The sequence below is a fragment of the Schistocerca nitens genome, chromosome 5 (assembly GCF_023898315.1).
Source record: "Schistocerca nitens isolate TAMUIC-IGC-003100 chromosome 5, iqSchNite1.1, whole genome shotgun sequence".
Classification (NCBI taxonomy): domain Eukaryota; kingdom Metazoa; phylum Arthropoda; class Insecta; order Orthoptera; family Acrididae; genus Schistocerca; species Schistocerca nitens.
In genome coordinates this window covers 870,585,778-870,608,936 of record NC_064618.1, presented here as the reverse complement: position 1 = coordinate 870,608,936, position 23,159 = coordinate 870,585,778, and the positions used below count along the sequence as shown (strand labels likewise).

The 23,159-nt window shown below is 41.2% G+C and overlaps 1 protein-coding gene across 1 annotated transcript in view; it reads left to right on the top strand.

Moving 5' to 3' along the window:
• Positions 1–23,159, top strand: part of LOC126259768 (nuclear pore complex protein Nup155) — a 267,502-nt gene that overhangs the window by 150,033 nt on the left and 94,310 nt on the right. The window contains exons 15-16 of the mRNA XM_049956773.1: positions 2,034–2,128; positions 2,323–2,419. Of these exons, the coding sequence (XP_049812730.1) occupies positions 2,034–2,128; positions 2,323–2,419 (192 nt within the window). The remainder of the gene's footprint in view (positions 1–2,033; positions 2,129–2,322; positions 2,420–23,159) is intronic.

Genomic DNA, 23,159 nt, shown 5'->3' with positions numbered 1-23,159 from the left:
AGAGTGGGCTGCACTGAGTAGAGTAACTTGCCCATATCCACAGTATATCTTGCAAGATAGGTGTGAATATGTATGATGGTATGTTCAAGTTTGCAGAAGTAATTTGCTGTAATGCATTGCTTGATTTCCACTGAAATGTCTGAAGTCCCATAACACTGGAGGTAACCTGCTGCTCTTGGAGAGGGAGCCAGTTTAAGCCTCTTCAGATGCTGGCGTAGCTGAGGCTGTGGGGAAGCATTCGATAAAGCTTTTGTTGTGAGAAGTAATCCACTCATTGATAGTGAAGACAACAAATGCGACATTGTCGAGCACATATTGGTAACGTGTTATACTTGGGCAGGCTCTTCAGTGTTGTACACAGTTGACAGGTCAAGCTGTTGAGCATTTTTACAGAATAATGCAAATCAGTACTTGCTCAAGAAACTGAAAATAACTGCACTATATACACGAGCTCATTGAAGTTAATTTGTCTACTCGTATAACAGCACTGGACATGAAATCTTGGCGAGGTATAGTCGATCTGCAGACTGAGAAGCGAGCAGTGCTAGTGTTAGGGCAAATTGCCTTTTCCAGTAGATGCTAATCTTACTGTACTGGATGATCAAGAATGATTTTCCGTTCTAACAGTTTGCAACAGTGTGCAGAAATTTACGTAGCTCTGTCCATATGTCTTTCTTGCATTACTGTTATTAGTAACTCATATCTGTATTGCATTTAGTGTTAACGCACTTTTCAGAAAATAACACTTCAACGCATGTGCAAGTACTGCATAAGATGCACTGTGAAACATCCTGTAGTTATTTCTTATGGCGAGGTGGGGTAAAGAGAGTGGTGAGTTGCGTGTTCACTCATCTTTTTGCAGATCTATGAAGGCGGGAAATGCATGACACATTAAAGTGAACTACCTTCACTTACAGTTGTACCCTGTACCCACTTCCCACCTTTCTCCAACCTGTTATGCCCCCAGAACAAAATTTATTCCTTAATATGGGTCTGCTGGACCTAGGTGTGGTACACACTTTCAGTATTTTTTTTTTAACCCACATCATGTACAACTAACATTAATTTTACACCACTGACACACTATTTGCAATAACCTGTGATTTTTTTTCATCACTACAATTTGGAAAAAGGTCAATAGAATCTTTTTTGTAGGAATTTAATGCAGTTCAATGTTATACTTAGAAACATATTTTTGCAAGAAGCAGCACTGTAGAGTTATTCAGGAGAAACATAAAAATTTAAGTAGCCCACCTGCCCCCACCCCCCACCCCCCCACCCCCCCAAAAAAATGCGAAATGAGCGCACACCCACACACACACACAACAAAATCGGGAATGTGATGAGAGAGAGATTTAATATTACCTATAAACCCATTAAACTAGAATAAAAATTTCACTTGTTGTACTCAAAAACTACCCGCAAATTACATAAATACTTCTGTAGTATTAGAAATCTAGTGGTAAATTCATTCAGAAAGAAGTAATTTTGAAGCTGACTCTGGCAAGTGGTATCTGTGTGTGTTGGGCTGTAAATGGGAATTCTTTATGTTGACACTGTCACAAGAAAAAATAGCTCCAATCAGTGAGCAGTTTGAGGTCTTTGGTGAGTTAGCAATAACTTAATCACAATTCTTCAGTTTTTGTTTTCTGTCCTTTTTGTGTAATGTTGAGTGCTGATATAATAAGGGTAGAAGGCGTCCTCATCTGTAATTTAGCATCTTTTAAACCAAGTAATGAAACACAAATTTAATTACTAATATTAGGCCATTACATACATATCCTCTCGTGCTTTCAGGGCATTTGTTAACTGTGGTAGATGTGCTATGTTCTTATGTTTAATAATATTTAATTGCTCCCATATTTTATAAGCAGTTTACATTTCTCAATCAAATTAAGGTATTGATTAACTGTTATGTACAAAGCAGCAGCAAGTGTAGGCCCAAACTAAATAGTTATGCCTACTTCTATTTTTATTTTGAAAATATTTTCCTTTCAGTTTTGTTATTATGTAGTATCTAATTTGGGTTTCAGGAACACCAGACACAGCTTTTGAATACTACTTTCCAGACCTTAATTTTAATTGGCCACGAACTGTGCTCTGTTCTCATCAACAGTCTAATCAACAGGTAAAGTTCATTCTTAATCTAAAAAGTGACTTGTTCTGCTGTGTTTGTCTACATGTGATTGAATACTTTTTCAGTAAAAATCACTGAAATTACCTTCATTTCATTTATGATTATGATGAACCTCAGACAACTACAGCTTTTACTAATTATTCTTGCGAATACACATTTTTACTGATTTTAAATTATGTTTTCAGCTATCTGAATGACAATGCATCAATTGATGCCATTAGCGGAAGGTTAAGGGATATTTGCCCCCATCTTTATCGCAATGAAGATGCCGCATGTGCCAGAGTAAGTGCATATGAGTAATTATAGAACTTTCCAGCAAAATCACCAAAATTAAAATAAAAATATAATCATGTTTTTGTTTTACAAATGTTCTTCAAATAATACCAAAAATTAATAATGTTATAGCTGTTGAATCAAGAACAGTTTAATACTAGCAATACAATAGCTGTATCCCTTACCTTTGGTAAAGTTTTTAATGCAAGGGAACAGTTAATCCTAACTGTACATCCTGTACAGGCAACATCACAAATCTGATAGCTTTTAAATTTTAGAAGTAAGAGTAATAGCGCTGAATAGTTCCTCCCAGCAGTTACTACTATTTGTGAAATATACACTGAAGTGACAGAAGTCATGGGACAGCAATATCCACATACACAGATAGTGGTAGTATTGCACACACAAGGCACAAAAGGGCAGTGCATTGGCAGAGCTGTCATTGGTACCCAGATGATTCATGCGGAAAGGCTTCTGACATAATTATGGCTGCATGGCAGGTATTAAGACTCTGAAGGTGGAATGGTAGTCGGCGCTAGACACATGGGACATTCCATTTAAGAAATGCTTAGAATATTCAATATTCTGAGAGATCCACAGTGTCAAGAGTGGACCAAGAATACCAAACTCCAGGCATTACCTCTAACTACAGACAGTGTAGTGGTTGACAACTTTCACTTACTGACAGAGAGCTGCAGCACTTGTGTAAAGTTGTCAGTGCTAACAGACAAGCAACACTACATGGAAATTACAGCAGAAATGAAGTGGAACGTACAACAAATGTATCGGTTATGGCAGAGCCGCGAAATATGGTGTTAATGTGCCATGGCAGCAGGTGACCGATGCAAGTGCCTTTGCTAACAGCACGATGTCACCTGCAGCACTTCTCCTGGGCTCGTGGTCATATTTGTTGGACCCTAGATGACTGAAAAACAGTGGCCTGGTCAGATGACACCAGATTTCTGTCATTAAGAGCTGATGGTAGGGTTGGAGTATGCTGCAGACCCCACAAAGCCATGGACCCAAATTGTCAACAAGGCACGATGTAAGCTTGTGATGACACTATAATGGTGTGGGCTGTGCTTACATGGAATAGACTGGATCCTCTCATCCAACTGAACCGATCATTAACTGGAAATGGTTACACCCTGCTACGTGAAGACCATTTTGCAGAAAACAAAAATGGAATTATTGTGGATGACAATGGCTATGTCATGTGCCATAATTGTTCATGATTGATTTCAAGAACATTCTGGACAATTCAAGCGAATGATTTGGCCACCCAGATCACCTGACATGAATCCCATCAAACATTTATGGGACATACTCAAGAGGTGCATTTGTGCACAAAATCATGCACTGACAACACTTTTGCAATTACGGATAGCTATAGAGGCAGCATGGCTCAATATTTCTGCAGAGGACTTCCAGTGACTTGTTGTGTCCCTGCCACATCGAATTTCTGCACTATGCCAGGCAAAAGGAGATCCAACACGATATTAGGAGGTATCTCCTGACTTTTGTCACCTCAGTGCAGGTGGCAATATTAGTCCTGAGGAATGCTGACACCAGGATAGAATAAAATGCTAAGTGCACTTCGTGTTTCAGTATTTTGTCATATTCTTCTTTACTGACATTAGGGTACCTTGATAGACATTGAGGGGATACAATATTGTCAGAAAGATTGACATTGTTCATTCTATAACTAAACTACAGAAAAATTAGAATGGGGCACAGGACAGAAAATCATGCTGTGGAATGTGTCTGTTCTTCTATGAAAATGCCAGATACTTCTTCAGCAACGTGGGAAAGGGACAGATGAATTTGACAGTTTAGCAGCATTTGATTTGACCAGCTCTTGATTTTGCATTCTTAACGTGTATAAGATTTGTCAGATTTACAGTAACAGTTTGGTTTTCATAAGTTATGGAAGGTGAGAAAAGGGGCAATCATTTGGGTGAAGTGGTCAAGTGTGTTATTACCACATAATCTTGCACAAAACTGCCATATGCAAACTATCATCATATCTGTGCGTGAGGTACCACTTGTTTGGGACTAGGGTGACGTGGTGGTGGTGGTGGTGGTGGTGGTGGTGGTGGTGGTGGTGGTGGTGGTGCGAGGGGGGGGGGGGGGGAGTGCTTATTGACTTGATCATATGGTACCATGTCATGATTTAACAGAGAAACTGTGTTGATATCTTGGCCATCAGCAGTGATGCTACACACCAAACGTTCTCACACTCTTGCCATTTGTTCTCTGTAAGTTGGCTTATTTCTTTTGAAAAAGCTGTACTAATCAGATCAGATGGAAAAATAGAGATCACCATTCTGTCATCAGGTGATGGATGACTGCCACTGAACTTGCACAATGTGACTGTCAGATATTGGTTGAAACAACTCAAATTGTGTATAAAAGCAGTTTAGTGTGGCATAATTAAACATCTTCTGAAGAAAAGATTTTCTCCGTCATTTAGTAATTGTCAGTTGTAGAATGCACGTGCTGATAGCTGCATGGCTATAAATTGTGGAAAGAAAGAGTAAAACATTTTAAAAATAAAACTGTCACTTTTAGTTCGCTCAACTAGCAGTACAGACAAACCCAGGACATGGGTCAAATGATATAGCAAACAGCTGTATTTATCTAAGGGAAAAATGCAGATTTATTACTCTAATTTTTCTGGTGTTACTGGGAAGATTTTGTTGAAAGTCACAGTTACAATTATTTCCCTGTGGTGTTGCCTCCTCTCATAGTAATATCTCTTTTGCACGTTACAAAACATTGAACTAACAGGAAGAATCATAACTACACTTTAATAGCAGACACACAACCCACATTCTCGATTTCCTTATTTACAGTTTTGATTTCTGTGGTAGAATGAACTTTCCCTTGCAATGCCATATAGGAAGTAGGATTTATATTCATCTCTTTCCTTGTTAGCCTCATTTGTGAATAAAATATAATTGTTAGGTTAAGGCACACTCAGACATACCACAACAATAATTCCATCATGTCAGTGATGTATTGATGTTCAGTGGCTATTTCCGTTTGCAGGGATTTCATTTGCGAACGATGTAAATCACTATACTGTGAACTTGTGCTTTATGTACCTACTACAGCTTTCCGTTATGCATTAGCCTCTGCAGTAAATTTTTTGATTTGCACAATAAAATACAGGAATAACTGTTTGATACAGTGTGTATTATTACCACAGCACTCACATCACGCATTTTTCTAGTGACAGGCTTCAGTATTACCTCTTTAAAGATTTTGTTACATGGTATATCATTTACAAGGTACTCAATCTATCCTATTTCTTATGAGAGATTTGCTGTTGTCCATCTTTTGGTGATATAGTGTGTCAGTTAACTTGTGGGCGAGTATGTGACTCTCCACTCAGTCTAGCCAGCAGCATCACAGAGCGCATCTGCAGGCTGATCCACAGTTCTGTACAAGCCCTTGTGTGGCACGTGCTTTAAATCAGTGGTGTCCGTGCGGTGTTTAGTTTTAAATAAATTATTTAGCATTGTACGGAATACAGAAAAGGATGGCCTTCTTCCAAAACACAACATTATAAAGTAAATGAACATAGGAATACAAGTCATAAGTCAGTATTCATATATCTGTTGCAGATGTAGAATAGATTGCTTGTTCATCTGAAAGCATATTTGTCCACTATCTCTTTTTAAACCAACAGATGTATTCTGATAGGATTTTCAACACAATATAGTGCAGTTATTCCGTAGATTTTAATGCCTACTCTTGTGTTTTTTTGCATGGAGAAGTAGAAGTCTCCTTCGATGAGCTGCTTTGAAATGCAACAAATATTACTCTACTGAGAGTGTCCAAAAATGTAATAGACACTTTATAATTTTGCCTGTTGTGTTAGGCCAGTTTTTGTCATTGAATTGGGAAACATCTGAAAAGTATCTGTAAAATGTTAGCCATATCAGATATTTACTCTTGTCAGCTGTTGAGAAGGTTAAATATGTTTTGATAGCATTGGTGAGTATTTGTTTGAGAATCTGTATTAAAATTTGCTGTAAGAATGGAATAAAGTATATCAAAGTTCTGTAAATGTTATATATTGCATTTGGGAAGTCTACTATGAGTAAAACAAGTGTCATAAGTATTTCAAAGGAGGTCATGAAGAAATTGGAAGATGACCAGCACCCTGGATGTCCCAGCACATCAACTGATGAAACAGCAGAGAAAGTGAAAGAAGTTACTGTCAGTGATTCCCGAATCACAGTCGGAGAAGTCATTGATGATGTTGGCGTATCAGATGGCTTATTCCGTGAAATAATTCAGATTTTTTGAGTAAATTTTTTGAAAATTACTGGATTTCGAAAAAAAATTGTAACCAATGCAGGTTGTCCAGGATGAAGTCAAAAACTATGCACAACTATTGAGGCGAGTCATAACAGTGATAAAACATGGATTTACTGACATGAATTTTAAAGTAAGGCTCAGTTGTCCTAGTGGAAGTACTCTGAATTACCTGGACTGAAAAAAATTCAGAAGTGCAGTCAGATGAGAAGGTTATGCTCACTGTGTTCTTAGATTTTAATGGCATAGTGCACCATGAGTCCTTGCCACAAGGTGAAGTGATCAATGAAGAGTACCACTTAAAATTTTAATGCTGTTTGAGTGAAGCAATCTGAAAATAAAATAAGTAAGTCCAGACCTGTGGTCGAATGGTTAAAAGTTTTCGCACTCCGATAATACACCTGCTTGCACTTCGTTGCTTGGCCATGAAATTTTGGTCGAAAACAATACTGTAATGAGTATCCTGGCTTCAATATCTGTCCCCTTGTTAGTTTTTTATGTTCCCAGAAATAAAGAAAAACTTGAAGGACAATTATTTTACGAAAATAGGTGAGATTACAAATCCATTGCTGAGAGACCTATAAGCTATCCTAAAGATAAGAGTTCCAGAATTTATTTCAGAAATTGGAAAAAAGTACTATTGTAAGGGTACTGTATGGGATGGGGAATATTGTAAGTGGATAACATTGATATAGACTAGTAAATAAAGTTCTTTCTAAAAAGCAAATTTCCCAGTGGCAGCACATAAGAATATAATTTGAGTGTTCACAAATTTTTAGATTTGGAGTGCGTGAAATTAATAGCATTTGCTGTATAACAGTTACGCTTATCAACAAGTTTATACAACTACAGCCACTACCAATAATAATAACAGAAACAGTATTCTTATTATTATTATCTTTACTTTCTCAGACGTTAAGTCTGGTGAGGAATGGAGTGACGCGGACCTTTATCAAGCGTCACTTCCTTTTTGCTGTACGGTATATGTTATATTGCATTTAGAAACTTTCGAGTAATTGAACATGTATCAATAATTACGGATTTCTGTAATTGTATATATATATTTGGATGTAGCTGTATTGCATTGATGTATTGGTGGATATTGTGTGGTATGACTCCTGTAGTTGATAGTATAATTGGTATGATGTCAACTTTATCCTGATGCCACATGTCTTTGACTTCCTCAGCCAGTTGGATGTATTTTTCAATTTTTTCTCCTGTTTTCTTTTGTATATTTGTTGTATTGGGTATGGATATTTCGATTAGTTGTGTTAATTTCTTCTTTTTATTGGTGAGTATGATGTCAGGTTTGTTATGTGGCGTTGTTTTATCTGTTATAATGGTTCTGTTCCAGTATAATTTGTATTCATCATTCTCCAGTACATTTTGTGGTGCATACTTGTATGTAGGAACGTGTTGTTTTATAAGTTTATGTTGTAAGGCAAGCTGTTGATGTATTATTTTTGCGACATTGTCATGTCTTCTGGGGTATTCTGTATTTGCTAGTATTGTACATCCGCTTGTGATGTGATCTACTGTTACTATTTGTTGTTTACAAAGTCTGCATTTATCTGTTGTGGTATTGGGATCTTTAATAATATGCTTGCTGAAATACCTGGTGTTTATTGTTTGATCCTGTATTGCAATCATGAATCCTTCTGTCTCACTGTATATATTGCCTTTTCTTAGCCATGTGTTGGATGCGTCTTGATCGATGTGTGGCTGTGTTAGATGATATGGGTGCTTGCCATGAAGTGTTTTCTTTTTCCAATTTGCTTTCTTCGTATCTGTTGATGTTATGTGATCTAAAGGGTTGTAGAAGTGGTTATGAAATTGCAGTGGTGTAGCCGATGTATTTATATGAGTGATTGCCTTGTGTATTTTGCTAGTTTCTGCTCGTTCTAGAAAGAATTTTCTTAAATTGTCTACCTGTCCATAATGTAGGTTTTTTATGTCGATAAATCCCCTTCCTCCTTCCTTTCTGCTTAATGTGAATCTTTCTGTTGCTGAATGTATGTGATGTATTCTATATTTGTGGCATTGTGATCGTGTAAGTGTATTGAGTGCTTCTAGGTCTGTGTTACTCCATTTCACTACTCCAAATGAGTAGGTCAATATTGGTATGGCATAAGTATTTATAGCTTTTGTCTTGTTTCTTGCTGTCAGTTCTGTTTTCAGTATTTTTGTTAGTCTTTGTCTATATTTTTCTTTTAGTTCTTCTTTAATATTTGTATTATCTATTCCTATTTTTTGCCTGTATCCTAGATATTTATAGGCATCCGTTTTTTCCATCGCTTCTATGCAGTCGCTGTTATCCAATATGTAATCTTCTTGTTTAGTGTGTTTTCCCTTGACTATGCTATTTTTCTTACATTTGTCTGTTCCAAAAGCCATACTTATATCATTGCTGAATCCTTCTGTTATCTTTAGTAATTGGTTGAGTTGTTGATTGGTTGCTGCCAGTAGTTTTAGATCATCCATGTATAGCAAATGTGTGATTTTGTGTGGGTATGTTCCAGTAATATTGTATCCATAATTTGTATTGTTTAGCATGTTGGATAGTGGGTTCAGAGCAAGGCAGAACCAGAAAGGACTTAATGAATCTCCTTGGTATATTCCACGCTTAATCTGTATTGGCTGTGATGTGATATTATTAGAGTTTGTTTGGATATTAAGTGTGGTTTTCCAGTTTTTCATAACTATGTTTAGGAACTGCATCAATTTAGGATCTACTTTGTATATTTCCAATATCTGTAGTAACCATGAGTGGGGTACACTATCGAAAGCTTTTTGGTAATCAATGTATGCGTAGTGTAGTGACCTTTGTTTAGTTTTAGCTTGATATGTCACCTCTGCATCTATTATCAGTTGCTCTTTACATCCTCGTGCTCCTTTGCAACAGCCTTTTTGTTCTTCATTTATAATTTTGTTCTGTGTTGTATGTGTCATTAATTTCTGTGTAATGACTGAAGTTAATATTTTGTAGATTGTTGGTAGGCATGTTATGGGGCGATATTTAGCTGGGTTTGCTGTGCCTGCTTGATCTTTAGGTTTCAGATAGGTTATTCCATGTGTAAGTGTATCAGGGAATGTGTATGGGTCTGCAATGTAACTGTTAAATAATTTAGTTAGATGTGAATGTGTTGAGGTGAACTTCTTTAGCCAGAAATTTGCTATTTTATCATTTCCAGGGGCTTTCCAATTGTGCGTAGAATTAATTGCTCGGGTGACTTCATGTTGCAAAATTATCACTTCAGGCATTTGTGGTATCATCTTGTATGAGTCTGTTTCTGCTTGTATCCACCGTGCATGCCTGTTATGTTGTACCGGGTTTGACCATATGTTGCTCCAGAAGTGTTCCATGTCTGTTATGTTTGGTGGATTGTCTATTTTAATGTGCGTGTTATCTATTGTCTGGTAAAATTTCTTTTGGTTTGTGTTGAATGTTTGGTTTTGTTTCCTTCTATTTTCACTTTTTTTGTATCTTCTAAGTCGTTTGGCCAATGCTTGTAACTTCTGCTTCTTTTCATCTAATTGCTCCATTGCTTCTTGTTGTGAGATTTTACCTAACCTTTTTCGTTTTTTGTCTGATATTTCATTTCTTATAAATTGTGTTAGCTGTCCGATGTCTTTTCTCAGTTTTTCTATTCTGATCTGTAGCCTGTGTTGCCATGCTGGTTTTGTGGGTTTCTTCTGTGTGTTGGTTGGTTCTGATCTCTGCCTAGTGTGTATATTTAGTGTAGTGAGTGCTCCTACATAAACCAGTAGTTGTAACTCTTCCATTGTTGTATTTTCATTTATTTTGTTGTGTATGATTGTGTTGATAGTTGTTATTGTTGTTTCGACTTGTGGGTTATTTGGTGGTCTATGCAAGAATGGTCTAATGTCTGTATTTGTGTCTTTGTATTCTATATATGTCAGCTGAAATTTCTCTTCTATATCTAACATGTGTGTCACTTAGTGTTCTATTTGTGCTTGTTCTGGTGGCTGTCTTAAGATGTCGTTTTCCTCTGATTGTTTAATTGATGCGTGTTGTTCTTTGTTTGTTTGCTCTGGGATGTTTGAGTCCATTACTGTATTTTCTTCTTCTTCTTCTGATTGCACATTATTTTGTTCTAGTATTTGTTGTACTTGTTGTTTGATGTTTTCTAATTCTGACTGGGGTATCCTGTTATTTTTGATTATTACACGGATCTGATCAGCTAGTCGTTGTTCTGTTAAAAATTTTAATTCTGGGTATCTGGTAATAAATGTTGTGTGTACTTGTGATCTGTATCCAGTTGTGTTGGTTCCTAGGTTTGTTGCTTGGTAATAACAGAACATGAGGTGTCGATTAACTTCACCTGACCATCTCATCCTCTGTCTTTGTTTTCCTTCTAGGGTGGTTGCAGGAAGCATATCCTGCAAAACACCTCTATTTGGATTTAAATCATTTTCCAGTTGGCTAGCAGTGTCGTTACCATTGTGGGCGGGCATAGGGTTCAAGCGTCGTCCCCGACCATGACGGCGCTTGTCCGAGGCTTCTTTAGTTCTGTCCTGAACCAAGTAATCACACTAAAAGGGGGGTTAGCCCTATTAGTGGTTTGTTCTTTTCGTCGCCTTTTACGACTGGCAGAACATACCGGAGGCCTATTCTTTTCCCGGGCCTCCACGGGGGTTATTATTATTATTATTATTATTATTATTATTATTATTATTTCTTTCCTTTCTCAGACATTACGTCTGATTAAAAATGGAAAGTGACGCAGACCTTGATCAAGCGTGACTTTCTTTTAACTGTACGGTATATGTTACATTGCATTTAGGAATTTTCGGGTAATTGAACAGGTATCAATAATTACAGATTTCTGTAGTTGTATATATACATGTTTGGATGTAGCTGTATTGCGTTATTATTATTATTATTATTATTATTTGCATAACTTATCTGACGAAAGAATTTTTTTTTTTTTTTTTTTTTTTGTGTGTGTGTACCCAGTAAAGTATAGCTGAGGGCAATAACAAAATAATTTGTGAGCCTTTACTGCTCTCCATTTCACACTTTGTGCATAAATGGGAGCTTTTGTGCTTTCCCATTTTTTTCGGGCAAATATGAAAGATCTCTAACAGGTGTATTAGTTCATGCATTTACTTCCGGGATCAAAATCAGATATTCTTATGCTGTACCCACACAACTACTTATGCTAACTGTACACTTCCTTGTTAAATGTTCACTTGTAGTCACATTTATTTGATTTTGTTTCTGTCTCAATCAAAGGATCTGTTCTCGAAGGCCTTAGTTCCTTTGTGGCAAACTTTCACTGGTAATTTACTTTTCTGTTCCCAGAACGAGATTTTCACTCTGCAACGGAATATGCACTGATAAGAAAATTTCCGGCAGATTAAAGCTGTGTGCAGGACCGAGACTCGAACTTGGGACTTTTGCCTCTGGCGGCTAGTGTTCCACCAACTGAATTACATAAGCAGGACTCATGAACTGTTCTTACAACTTAACTTTTCTGGTAGTATTTAACACATATTTCACATTTACAGTTCACACAATAGCAAAGTCCTGCATAGTAAACAACCAACTCAAAACACAAAATGCCATTTGTGGAAATGATTAAACTCAAGTACTAATGTCTACCGCCATGGTTGTTTGACTAGAATACAGATGAGTCACTGAGATCCATAAGAGCCTAAAGCACACTGATGTTGATTCCACATTTAAGTGAACACCAGAGAAACCAGTGATACAGCTTTTCGTGAATTTTAATATATACAATGTGGGCCTACAGCACAGATAATGGTGACTCACAACAAGATGAACAGATTTCAGAAGCATAAATAAATGTTATAGTCTCACAATCATGTGCTTTAGGCCCTTCCGATTCTCACACGGGAAATTCCCTATCCCAACCCCCACAGATTTAGTGGCAAGAGCTCCTGTCAAAAACTGAATACAAATCGAGCATGAAAACAGGAAGGAGTTAAGCGATGACGGTGTTGGACTGCATAGCGGATGAGCCAGTGTTCAAAGTTCCATTGTGTCCCCCTACACACACACACACACACACACACACACACACACACACACTGCCCATGTAGTCATTGAAGTACCTGTTTGTTCCATTAAAATTTACGTTTTTTGTCCTAGTGTAACGTCAGTCTGCAACAGCGGGGTGTAAGGAAAGAGACCCATAATGAAAGTAAATTCTGCACAACAACTCTATTAGCAGCCAAAATGAAGTGGCTTTCAAATGGGAACTCCAAAAGTTTGTTGACAGAGTGACCAGTCAACTGAATCCTCCACCAGAAAACACATCTGGTGCCATACATGGCATCAGTGACAGCATGTGTGTCATGTGATTTGAATCGACACACGTAACTTGTACACCTGGTGAGTGAGTGAGATATGCCTTCTCACCCGATTCAGGTGTTAATGTGAATGTGATCACTCCCAAAGAAATGATGAAAACATAACAGTTTGTCACATAAGCTGCAACAAATGAACTCAACAGTTTTCCCTGTGCTCCAACAAAACATGTTTCCAACGTTAATGAAGTTGCATTTGGTTTGGAAGTTTTGACTCTTGAATTCCTATGTTGTAACATTGTTCATGCCCGTTTCTTTGTTGTTTTCATTTCTGTGAGATGTCTATGTAGTATCTCACCTGCTCTCACTATTCATCACATTTATCTGCAAAGTAATGTTTTCTTACCACGTGATTCATATTCTGTAAGTGATGTATAATATGACAGTTGCCAAGGCTACAAAAAGAGAACAAACAGTTCAGTCACCAGACAGACAGTTCATAATCATGTGGAAGAAAAAAAAAATTAAGAAAAACTGGCACGAGGGAGTTTTGGACACTATTGTTAATGAATCTAGCCATATTTGACGCAATCACAGTTCAGAATACCCATCACCTAAAACTACTGAATTAATAGCGTCTACATTAAACATACACGTTATTTTGGTCTGAAAGTGCAAGGTCCCAAAGCTGAGTACTACATTGCATTATGCGGAATGTCTTGTACAGACCATTCAACCGCCCACAGTTGGTATGGCACCAAATCATCAAGCACACTGATACGTTGTTGCATTCGTACACTTGTTATTTTGCGAACACATTTTTATGCACATTATATTCACCAGTTGATATGCAATATCAATAACCAAAATTTGTTACATTTTTGGTACTTTTATGCAGAAAATAGTGTTTTCAACTATCTGGGAAGGAAAAAAAAAAGTTCATCTGAATACAATTCGCTATAAAATATCATCTGTTAGGTGATTTTGCATGTTTGAATTTTAAGGCAGAATTCGCATCTATAGTTGTATGCAAGCTGCAAATTTTTCTGGTCACAGCAAATAAGTCACATTTCACGCAACATCCTGTGCAAAACATCTAAATGAATTTTTTTATTTACATAAGTCTTTTATCAGCCATAAAATTGCTGATTTTTTCCAGAGCTCTCTATAACATAAAACCCAGTATGTTGTCATCAATGGAAAATGTTCATCAGAGACACGTGTATCACCAAGTGTGTCCCAGGGAAGTGTGATCAGATAACTGTTATTTTCTATACATATAAGTGATCTATATCTAAAAAGAAAGATGATGAGACTTACCAAACAAAAGCGCTGGCAGGTCGATAGACACACAAACAAACACAAATATACACACAAAATTCAAGCTTTCGCAACAAACTGTTGCCTCATCAGGAAAGAGGGAAGGAGAGGGAAAGACGAAAGGATGTGGGTTTTAAGGGAGAGGGTAAGGAGTCATTCCAATCCCGGGAGCGGAAAGACTTACCTTAGGGGGAAAAAAGGACAGGTATACACTCGCACACACACACACATATCCATCCACACATACAGGCACAAGCAGACATATTTAAAGACAAAGAGTTTGGGCAGAGATGTCAGTCGAGGTGGAAGAGTAGAGGCAAAGAAGTTGTTGAGAGACAGGTGAGGTATGAGTGGCAGCAACTAGAAATTAGCGGAGATTGAGGCCTGGCGGATAACGAGAAGAGAGGATATACTGAAGGGCAAGTTCCCATCTCCGGAGTTCGGATAGGTTGGTGTTGGTGGGAAGTATCCAGATAACCAGGACGGTGTAACACTGTGCCAAGATGTGCTGGCTGTGCACCAAGGCATGTTTAGCCACAGGGTGATCCTCATTACCAACAAACACTGTCTGCCTGTGTCCATTCATGCGAATGGACAGTTTGTTGCTGGTCATTCCCACATAGAATGCATCACAGTGTAGGCAGGTCAGTTGGTAAATCACGTGGGTGCTTTCACACGTGGCTCTGCCTTTGATCGTGTACACCTTCCGGGTTACAGGGCTGGAGTAGGTGGTGGTGGGAGGGTGCATGGGACAGGTTTTGCACCGGGGGCGGTTACAAGGATAGGAGCCAGAGGGTAGGGAAGGTGGTTTGGGGATTTCATAGGGATGAACTAACAGGTTACGAAGGTTAGGTGGACGGCGGAAAGACACTCTTGGCGGAGTGGGGAGGATTTCATGAAGGATGGATCTCATTTCAGGGCAGGATTTGAGGAAGTCGTATCCCTGCTGGAGAGCCACATTCAGAGTCTGGTCCAGTCCCGGAAAGTATCCTGTCACAAGTGGGGCACTTTTGTGGTTCTTCTGTGGGGGATTCTGGGTTTGAGGGGATGAGGAAGTGGCTCTGGTTATTTGCTTCTGTACCAGGCCGGGAGGGTAGTTGCGGGATGCGAAAGCTGTTGTCAGGTTGTTGGTGTAATGTTTCAGGGATTCCGGACTGGAGCAGATTCGTTTGCCACGAAGACCTAGGCTGTAGGGAAGGGACCGTTTGATGTGGAATGGGTGGCAGCTGTCATAATGGAGGTACTGTTGCTTGTTGGTGGGTTTGATGTGGACGGACGTGTGAAGTTGGCCATTGGACAGGTGGAGGTCAACGTCAAGGAAAGTGGCATGGGATTTGGAGTAGGACCAGGTGAATCTGATGGAACCAAAGGAGTTGAGGTTGGAGAGGAAATTCTGGAGTTCTTCTTCACTGTGAGTCCAGATCATGAAGATGTCATCAATAAATCTGTACCAAACTTTGGGTTGGCAGACCTGGGTAACCAAGAAGGCTTCCTCTAAGCGACCCATGAATAGGTTGGCGTATGAGGGGGCCATCCTGGTACCCATGGCTGTTCCCTTTAATTGTTGGTATGTCTGGCCTTCAAAAGTGAAGAAGTTGTGGGTCAGGATGAAGCTGGCTAAGGTAATGAGGAAAGAGGTTTTAGGTAGGGTGGCAGGTGATCGGCGTGAAAGGAAATGCTCCATCGCAGCGAGGCCCTGGACGTGCGGAATATTTGTGTATAAGGAAGTGGCATCAATGGTTACAAGGATGGTTTCCGGGGGTAACAGATTGGGTAAGGATTCCAGGCGTTCAAGGAAGTGGTTGGTGTCTTTGATGAAGGATGGGAGACTGCATGTAATGGGTTGAAGGTGTTGATCTACGTAGGCAGAGATACGTTCTGTGGGGGCTTGGTAACCAGCTACAATGGGGCGGCCGGGATGATTGGGTTTGTGGATTTTAGGAAGAAGGTAGAAGGTTGGGGTGCGGGGTGTCGGTGGGGTCAGGAGGTTGATGGAGTCAGGTGAAAGGTTTTGCAGGGGGCCTAAGGTTCTGAGGATTCCTTGAAGCTCCGCCTGGACATCGGGAATGGGGTTACCTTGGCAAACTTTGTATGTGGTGTTGTCTGAAAGCTGACGCAGTCCCTCAGCCACATACTCCCGACGATCAAGTACCACGGTCGTGGAACCCTTGTCCGCCGGAAGAATGACGATGGATCGGTCAGCCTTCAGATCACGGATAGCCTGGGCTTCAGCAGTGGTGATGTTGGGTGTAGGATTAAGGTTTTTTAAGAAGGATTGAGATGCAAGGCTGGAAGTCAGAAATCCCTGGAAGGTTTGGAGAGGGTGATTTTGAGGAAGAGGAGGTGGGTCCCGCTGTGACGGAGGACGGAACTGTTCCAGGCAGGGTTCAATTTGGATGGTGTCTTGGGGAGTTGGATCATTAGGAGTAGGATTAGGATCATTTTTCTTCGTGGCAAAGTGATATTTCCAGCAGAGAGTACGGGTGTAGGACAGTAAATCTTTGACGAGGGCTGTTTGGTTGAATCTGGGAGTGGGGCTGAAGGTGAGGCCTTTGGATAGGACAGAGGTTTCGGATTGGGAGAGAGGTTTGGAGGAAAGGTTAACTACTGAATTAGGGTGTTGTGGTTCCAGATTGTGTTGAAAGGAATTTTGAGGTTTTGGAGGGAGTGGAGCTGGAAGTGGGAGATTGAGTAGATGGGAGAGACTGGGTTTGTGTGCAATGAGAGGTGGTTGAGGTTTGCTGGAAAGGTTGTGAAGGGTGAGTGAGTTGCCTTTCCGGAGGTGGGAAACCAGGAGATTGGATAGTTTTTTGAGGTGGAGGGTGGCATGCTGTTCTAATTTACGGTTGGCCTGTAGGAGGATGCTCTGAACAGCCGGTGTGGATAAGGGAGAGGAAAGATTAAGGACTTTTATTAAGGATAGGAGTTGACGGGTGTGTTCATTGGCTGAGTTGATGTGTAGTGAAGGATTAGGTGGGTGAGGGCAATGGATTGTTCAGTTTGGAACTGGTATAGGGACTGATGGAAGGAAGGGTTGCAGCCAGAGATGGGAACTTTAAGTGTGAGGCCTTTGGGGGTAATGCCAAATGTCAGACAAGCCTGAGAAAATAGAATATGGGAGCGTAATCTGGCTAGGGCGAAGGCATGTCTGCGGAGGGAATGTAAATAAAACTTAATGGGGTCGTTGTGGGGGTGTTGTGCGGGTGACATGGTACTAGAAGGTCGAAAGTGTAACGTGAGGCTGAAATGAAAATGAATATAAAAATATGTGGGGAGAGATAAAGGTGAAGTAGAAAGCAAATGGAGATCTGGTGTGAAAAGAGGCGAAAAGGGGTTGGTTGGAGCTGGGTTATGTTGATCCTGTGGTGAAATAGTGTAGGTAGAAAACGATGTGCATAAAGGTTAGATGGTTGTGTTGCCGCCAAAACACGTTAAAGGGTGGAGAAATTCGGAAAAATTTCGAAAAAACTACGTGAGGATGTATTAAAAGTAGTGGTATGGTGGTGGCAGATTATGGAAATGAGGCTAACAATTGTCTGGTGGAGAAATAATAACGTTAAAACCTGTGGGAAGCGGCTAAAAATGATCGGTGATGTGAAAAAACGGAAATCGAAATAAAGCAAAAGTTATTAAAATTAGCCGAAAAGGTTGTTTAATAGCTGAAAGGAACTGTTTGTGAACTAGAAACGGTGGATTTTATAGCAGTAGCGGAAGAAAAAATTTTTTTGGTTATGGTTTGGAAGTGGGTTACGTATTATTACGTATTGTTGAGTATATATCGGCGGGATAAAATTGTATAGTGGATTACGGTAAAAAGGAGAAGGTGAATACAAAGGGAAACTACTGGCAAAAACAGAAGGAGGAAATAAGGCGACAGAAAAGACTCGAAATGTAACAGTGACAATAACAAACGTCATTGTTGGGTTCAAATTAATGATATGAATATAACAGAGGGAAACATTCCACGTGGAAAAAATATATCTAAAAAGAAAGATGATGAGACTTACCAAACAAAAGCGCTGGCAGGTCGATAGACACACAAACAAACACAAATATACACACAAAATTCAAGCTTTCGCAACAAACTGTTGCCTCATCAGGAAAGAGGGAAGGAGAGGGAAAGACGAAAGGATGTGGGTTTTAAGGGAGAGGGTAAGGAGTCATTCCAATCCCGGGAGCGGAAAGACTTACCTTAGGGGGAAAAAAGGACAGGTATACACTCGCACACACACACACATATCCATCCACACATACAGGCACAAGCAGACATATTTAAAGACAAAGAGTTTGGGCAGAGATGTCAGTCGAGGTGGAAGAGTAGAGGCAAAGAAGTTGTTGAGAGACAGGTGAGGTATGAGTGGCAGCAACTAGAAATTAGCGGAGATTGAGGCCTGGCGGATAACGAGAAGAGAGGATATACTGAAGGGCAAGTTCCCATCTCCGGAGTTCGGATAGGTTGGTGTTGGTGGGAAGTATCCAGATAACCCGGACGGTGTAACACTGTGCCAAGATGTGCTGGCCCTGCACCAAGGCATGTTTAGCCACAGGGTGATCCTCATTACCAACAAACACTGTCTGCCTGTGTCCATTCATGCGAATGGACAGTTTGTTGCTGGTCATTCCCACATAGAATGCATCACAGTGTAGGCAGGTCAGTTGGTAAATCACGTGGGTGCTTTCACACGTGGCTCTGCCTTTGATCGTGTACACCTTCCGGGTTACAGGGCTGGAGTAGGTGGTGGTGGGAGGGTGCATGGGACAGGTTTTGCACCGGGGGCGGTTACAAGGATAGGAGCCAGAGGGTAGGGAAGGTGGTTTGGGGATTTCATAGGGATGAACTAACAGGTTACGAAGGTTAGGTGGACGGCGGAAAGACACTCTTGGCGGAGTGGGGAGGATTTCATGAAGGATGGATCTCATTTCAGGGCAGGATTTGAGGAAGTCGTATCCCTGCTGGAGAGCCACATTCAGAGTCTGGTCCAGTCCCGGAAAGTATCCTGTCACAAGTGGGGCACTTTTGTGGTTCTTCTGTGGGGGATTCTGGGTTTGAGGGGATGAGGAAGTGGCTCTGGTTATTTGCTTCTGTACCAGGCCGGGAGGGTAGTTGCGGGATGCGAAAGCTGTTGTCAGGTTGTTGGTGTAATGTTTCAGGGATTCCGGACTGCAGCAGATTCGTTTGCCACGAAGACCTAGGCTGTAGGGAAGGGACCGTTTGATGTGGAATGGGTGGCAGCTGTCATAATGGAGGTACTGTTGCTTGTTGGTGGGTTTGATGTGGACGGACGTGTGAAGTTGGCCATTGGACAGGTGGAGGTCAACGTCAAGGAAAGTGGCATGGGATTTGGAGTAGGACCAGGTGAATCTGATGGAACCAAAGGAGTTGAGGTTGGAGAGGAAATTCTGGAGTTCTTCTTCACTGTGAGTCCAGATCATGAAGATGTCATCAATAAATCTGTACCAAACTTTGGGTTGGCAGACCTGGGTAACCAAGAAGGCTTCCTCTAAGCGACCCATGAATAGGTTGGCGTATGAGGGGGCCATCCTGGTACCCATGGCTGTTCCCTTTAATTGTTGGTATGTCTGGCCTTCAAAAGTGAAGAAGTTGTGGGTCAGGATGAAGCTGGCTAAGGTAATGAGGAAAGAGGTTTTAGGTAGGGTGGCAGGTGATCGGCGTGAAAGGAAATGCTCCATCGCAGCGAGGCCCTGGACGTGCGGAATATTTGTGTATAAGGAAGTGGCATCAATGGTTACAAGGATGGTTTCCGGGGGTAACAGATTGGGTAAGGATTCCAGGCGTTCAAGGAAGTGGTTGGTGTCTTTGATGAAGGATGGGAGACTGCATGTAATGGGTTGAAGGTGTTGATCTACGTAGGCAGAGATACGTTCTGTGGGGGCTTGGTAACCAGCTACAATGGGGCGGCCGGGATGATTGGGTTTGTGGATTTTAGGAAGAAGGTAGAAGGTTGGGGTGCGGGGTGTCGGTGGGGTCAGGAGGTTGATGGAGTCAGGTGAAAGGTTTTGCAGGGGGCCTAAGGTTCTGAGGATTCCTTGAAGCTCCGCCTGGACATCGGGAATGGGGTTACCTTGGCAAACTTTGTATGTGGTGTTGTCTGAAAGCTGACGCAGTCCCTCAGCCACATACTCCCGACGATCAAGTACCACGGTCGTGGAACCCTTGTCCGCCGGAAGAATGACGATGGATCGGTCAGCCTTCAGATCACGGATAGCCTGGGCTTCAGCAGTGGTGATGTTGGGTGTAGGATTAAGGTTTTTTAAGAAGGATTGAGATGCAAGGCTGGAAGTCAGAAATCCCTGGAAGGTTTGGAGAGGGTGATTTTGAGGAAGAGGAGGTGGGTCCCGCTGTGACGGAGGACGGAACTGTTCCAGGCAGGGTTCAATTTGGATGGTGTCTTGGGGAGTTGGATCATTAGGAGTAGGATTAGGATCATTTTTCTTCGTGGCAAAGTGATATTTCCAGCAGAGAGTACGGTCTGCCAACCCAAAGTTTGGTACAGATTTATTGATGACATCTTCATGATCTGGACTCACAGTGAAGAAGAACTCCAGAATTTCCTCTCCAACCTCAACTCCTTTGGTTCCATCAGATTCACCTGGTCCTACTCCAAATCCCATGCCACTTTCCTTGACGTTGACCTCCACCTGTCCAATGGCCAACTTCACACGTCCGTCCACATCAAACCCACCAACAAGCAACAGTACCTCCATTATGACAGCTGCCACCCATTCCACATCAAACGGTCCCTTCCCTACAGCCTAGGTCTTCGTGGCAAACGAATCTGCTCCAGTCCGGAATCCCTGAAACATTACACCAACAACCTGACAACAGCTTTCGCATCCCGCAACTACCCTCCCGGCCTGGTACAGAAGCAAATAACCAGAGCCACTTCCTCATCCCCTCAAACCCAGAATCCCCCACAGAAGAACCACAAAAGTGCCCCACTTGTGACAGGATACTTTCCGGGACTTGACCAGACTCTGAATGTGGCTCTCCAGCAGGGATACGACTTCCTCAAATCCTGCCCTGAAATGAGATCCATCCTTCATGAAATCCTCCCCACTCCGCCAAGAGTGTCTTTCCGCCGTCCACCTAACCTTCGTAACCTGTTAGTTCATCCCTATGAAATCCCCAAACCACCTTCCCTACCCTCTGGCTCCTATCCTTGTAACCGCCCCCGGTGCAAAACCTGTCCCATGCACCCTCCCACCACCACCTACTCCAGCCCTGTAACCCGGAAGGTGTACACGATCAAAGGCAGAGCCACGTGTGAAAGCACCCACGTGATTTACCAACTGACCTGCCTACACTGTGATGCATTCTATGTGGGAATGACCAGCAACAAACTGTCCATTCGCATGAATGGACACAGGCAGACAGTGTTTGTTGGTAATGAGGATCACCCTGTGGCTAAACATGCCTTGGTGCACAGCCAGCACATCTTGGCACAGTGTTACACCGTCCTGGTTATCTGGATACTTCCCACCAACACCAACCTATCCGAACTCCGGAGATGGGAACTTGCCCTTCAGTATATCCTCTCTTCTCGTTATCCGCCAGGCCTCAATCTCCGCTAATTTCTAGTTGCTGCCACTCATACCTCACCTGTCTCTCAACAACTTCTTTGCCTCTACTCTTCCACCTCGACTGACATCTCTGCCCAAACTCTTTGTCTTTAAATATGTCTGCTTGTGCCTGTATGTGTGGATGGATATGTGTGTGTGTGTGCGAGTGTATACCTGTCCTTTTTTCCCCCTAAGGTAAGTCTTTCCGCTCCCGGGATTGGAATGACTCCTTACCCTCTCCCTTAAAACCCACATCCTTTCGTCTTTCCCTCTCCTTCCCTCTTTCCTGATGAGGCAACAGTTTGTTGCGAAAGCTTGAATTTTGTGTGTATATTTGTGTTTGTTTGTGTGTCTATCGACCTGCCAGCACTTTTGTTTGGTAAGTCTCATCATCTTTCTTTTTAGATATATTTTTTCCACGTGGAATGTTTCCCTCTGTTATATTCATATAAGTGATCTGATGGACAGAGTGGGCAGTAATCAGCAGTTGTTTGCTGACAATGCTGTGGTGTTCAGGAAACCATCAAAGTTGAGTGCTGTAGGGTGATTAAAGCTGACTTAGACAAAATTTCAGTTGATATGATGATTGGCAGCTGGCTCTAAATGTAGAAAAATGTAAGTTAATGCGGGTGAGCAGGAAAAACAAGTTTGTAATGTTTGAATATAGTATTAGTAGTGCACGACAGTCATGTCTGTTAAATATCTTGGAGGAACATTGCAAGTGATATGAAATGGAATCAGCATGTGAGGATTGTGGTATGGAAGGAAAATGGTAGACTGTAGTTCATTGGCAGAATTTTAGGACAGACTGGTTCATCTGTAAAGGAGACTTGCTTATAGGATGCTAGTACGACCTATTCTTGAGTATTACTCGAGTTTTCCGGGTATGCACTAGGACCTAATGAAGGAAGAAAATGAAGCGATGCACAGGTAGTCTGCTACACTTCTTACCGGTAGGTTCGTCGAACAACGTGCTAGTGTTACGGTGATTCTCTGGAACTCAAATGGGAATCCCTGGAGTGAAGGCGATGTTGTTGTTGTTGTTGTTGTTGTTGTTGTTGTGGTCTTCAGTCCTGAGACTGGTTTGATACAGCTCTCCATGCTACTCTATCCTGTGCAAGCTTCTTCATCTCCCAGTACCTATTTCAACCGACATCCTTCTGAATCTGCTTAGTGTATTCATCTCTTGGTCTCCCCCTACGATTTTTACCCTCCACGCTGCCCTCCA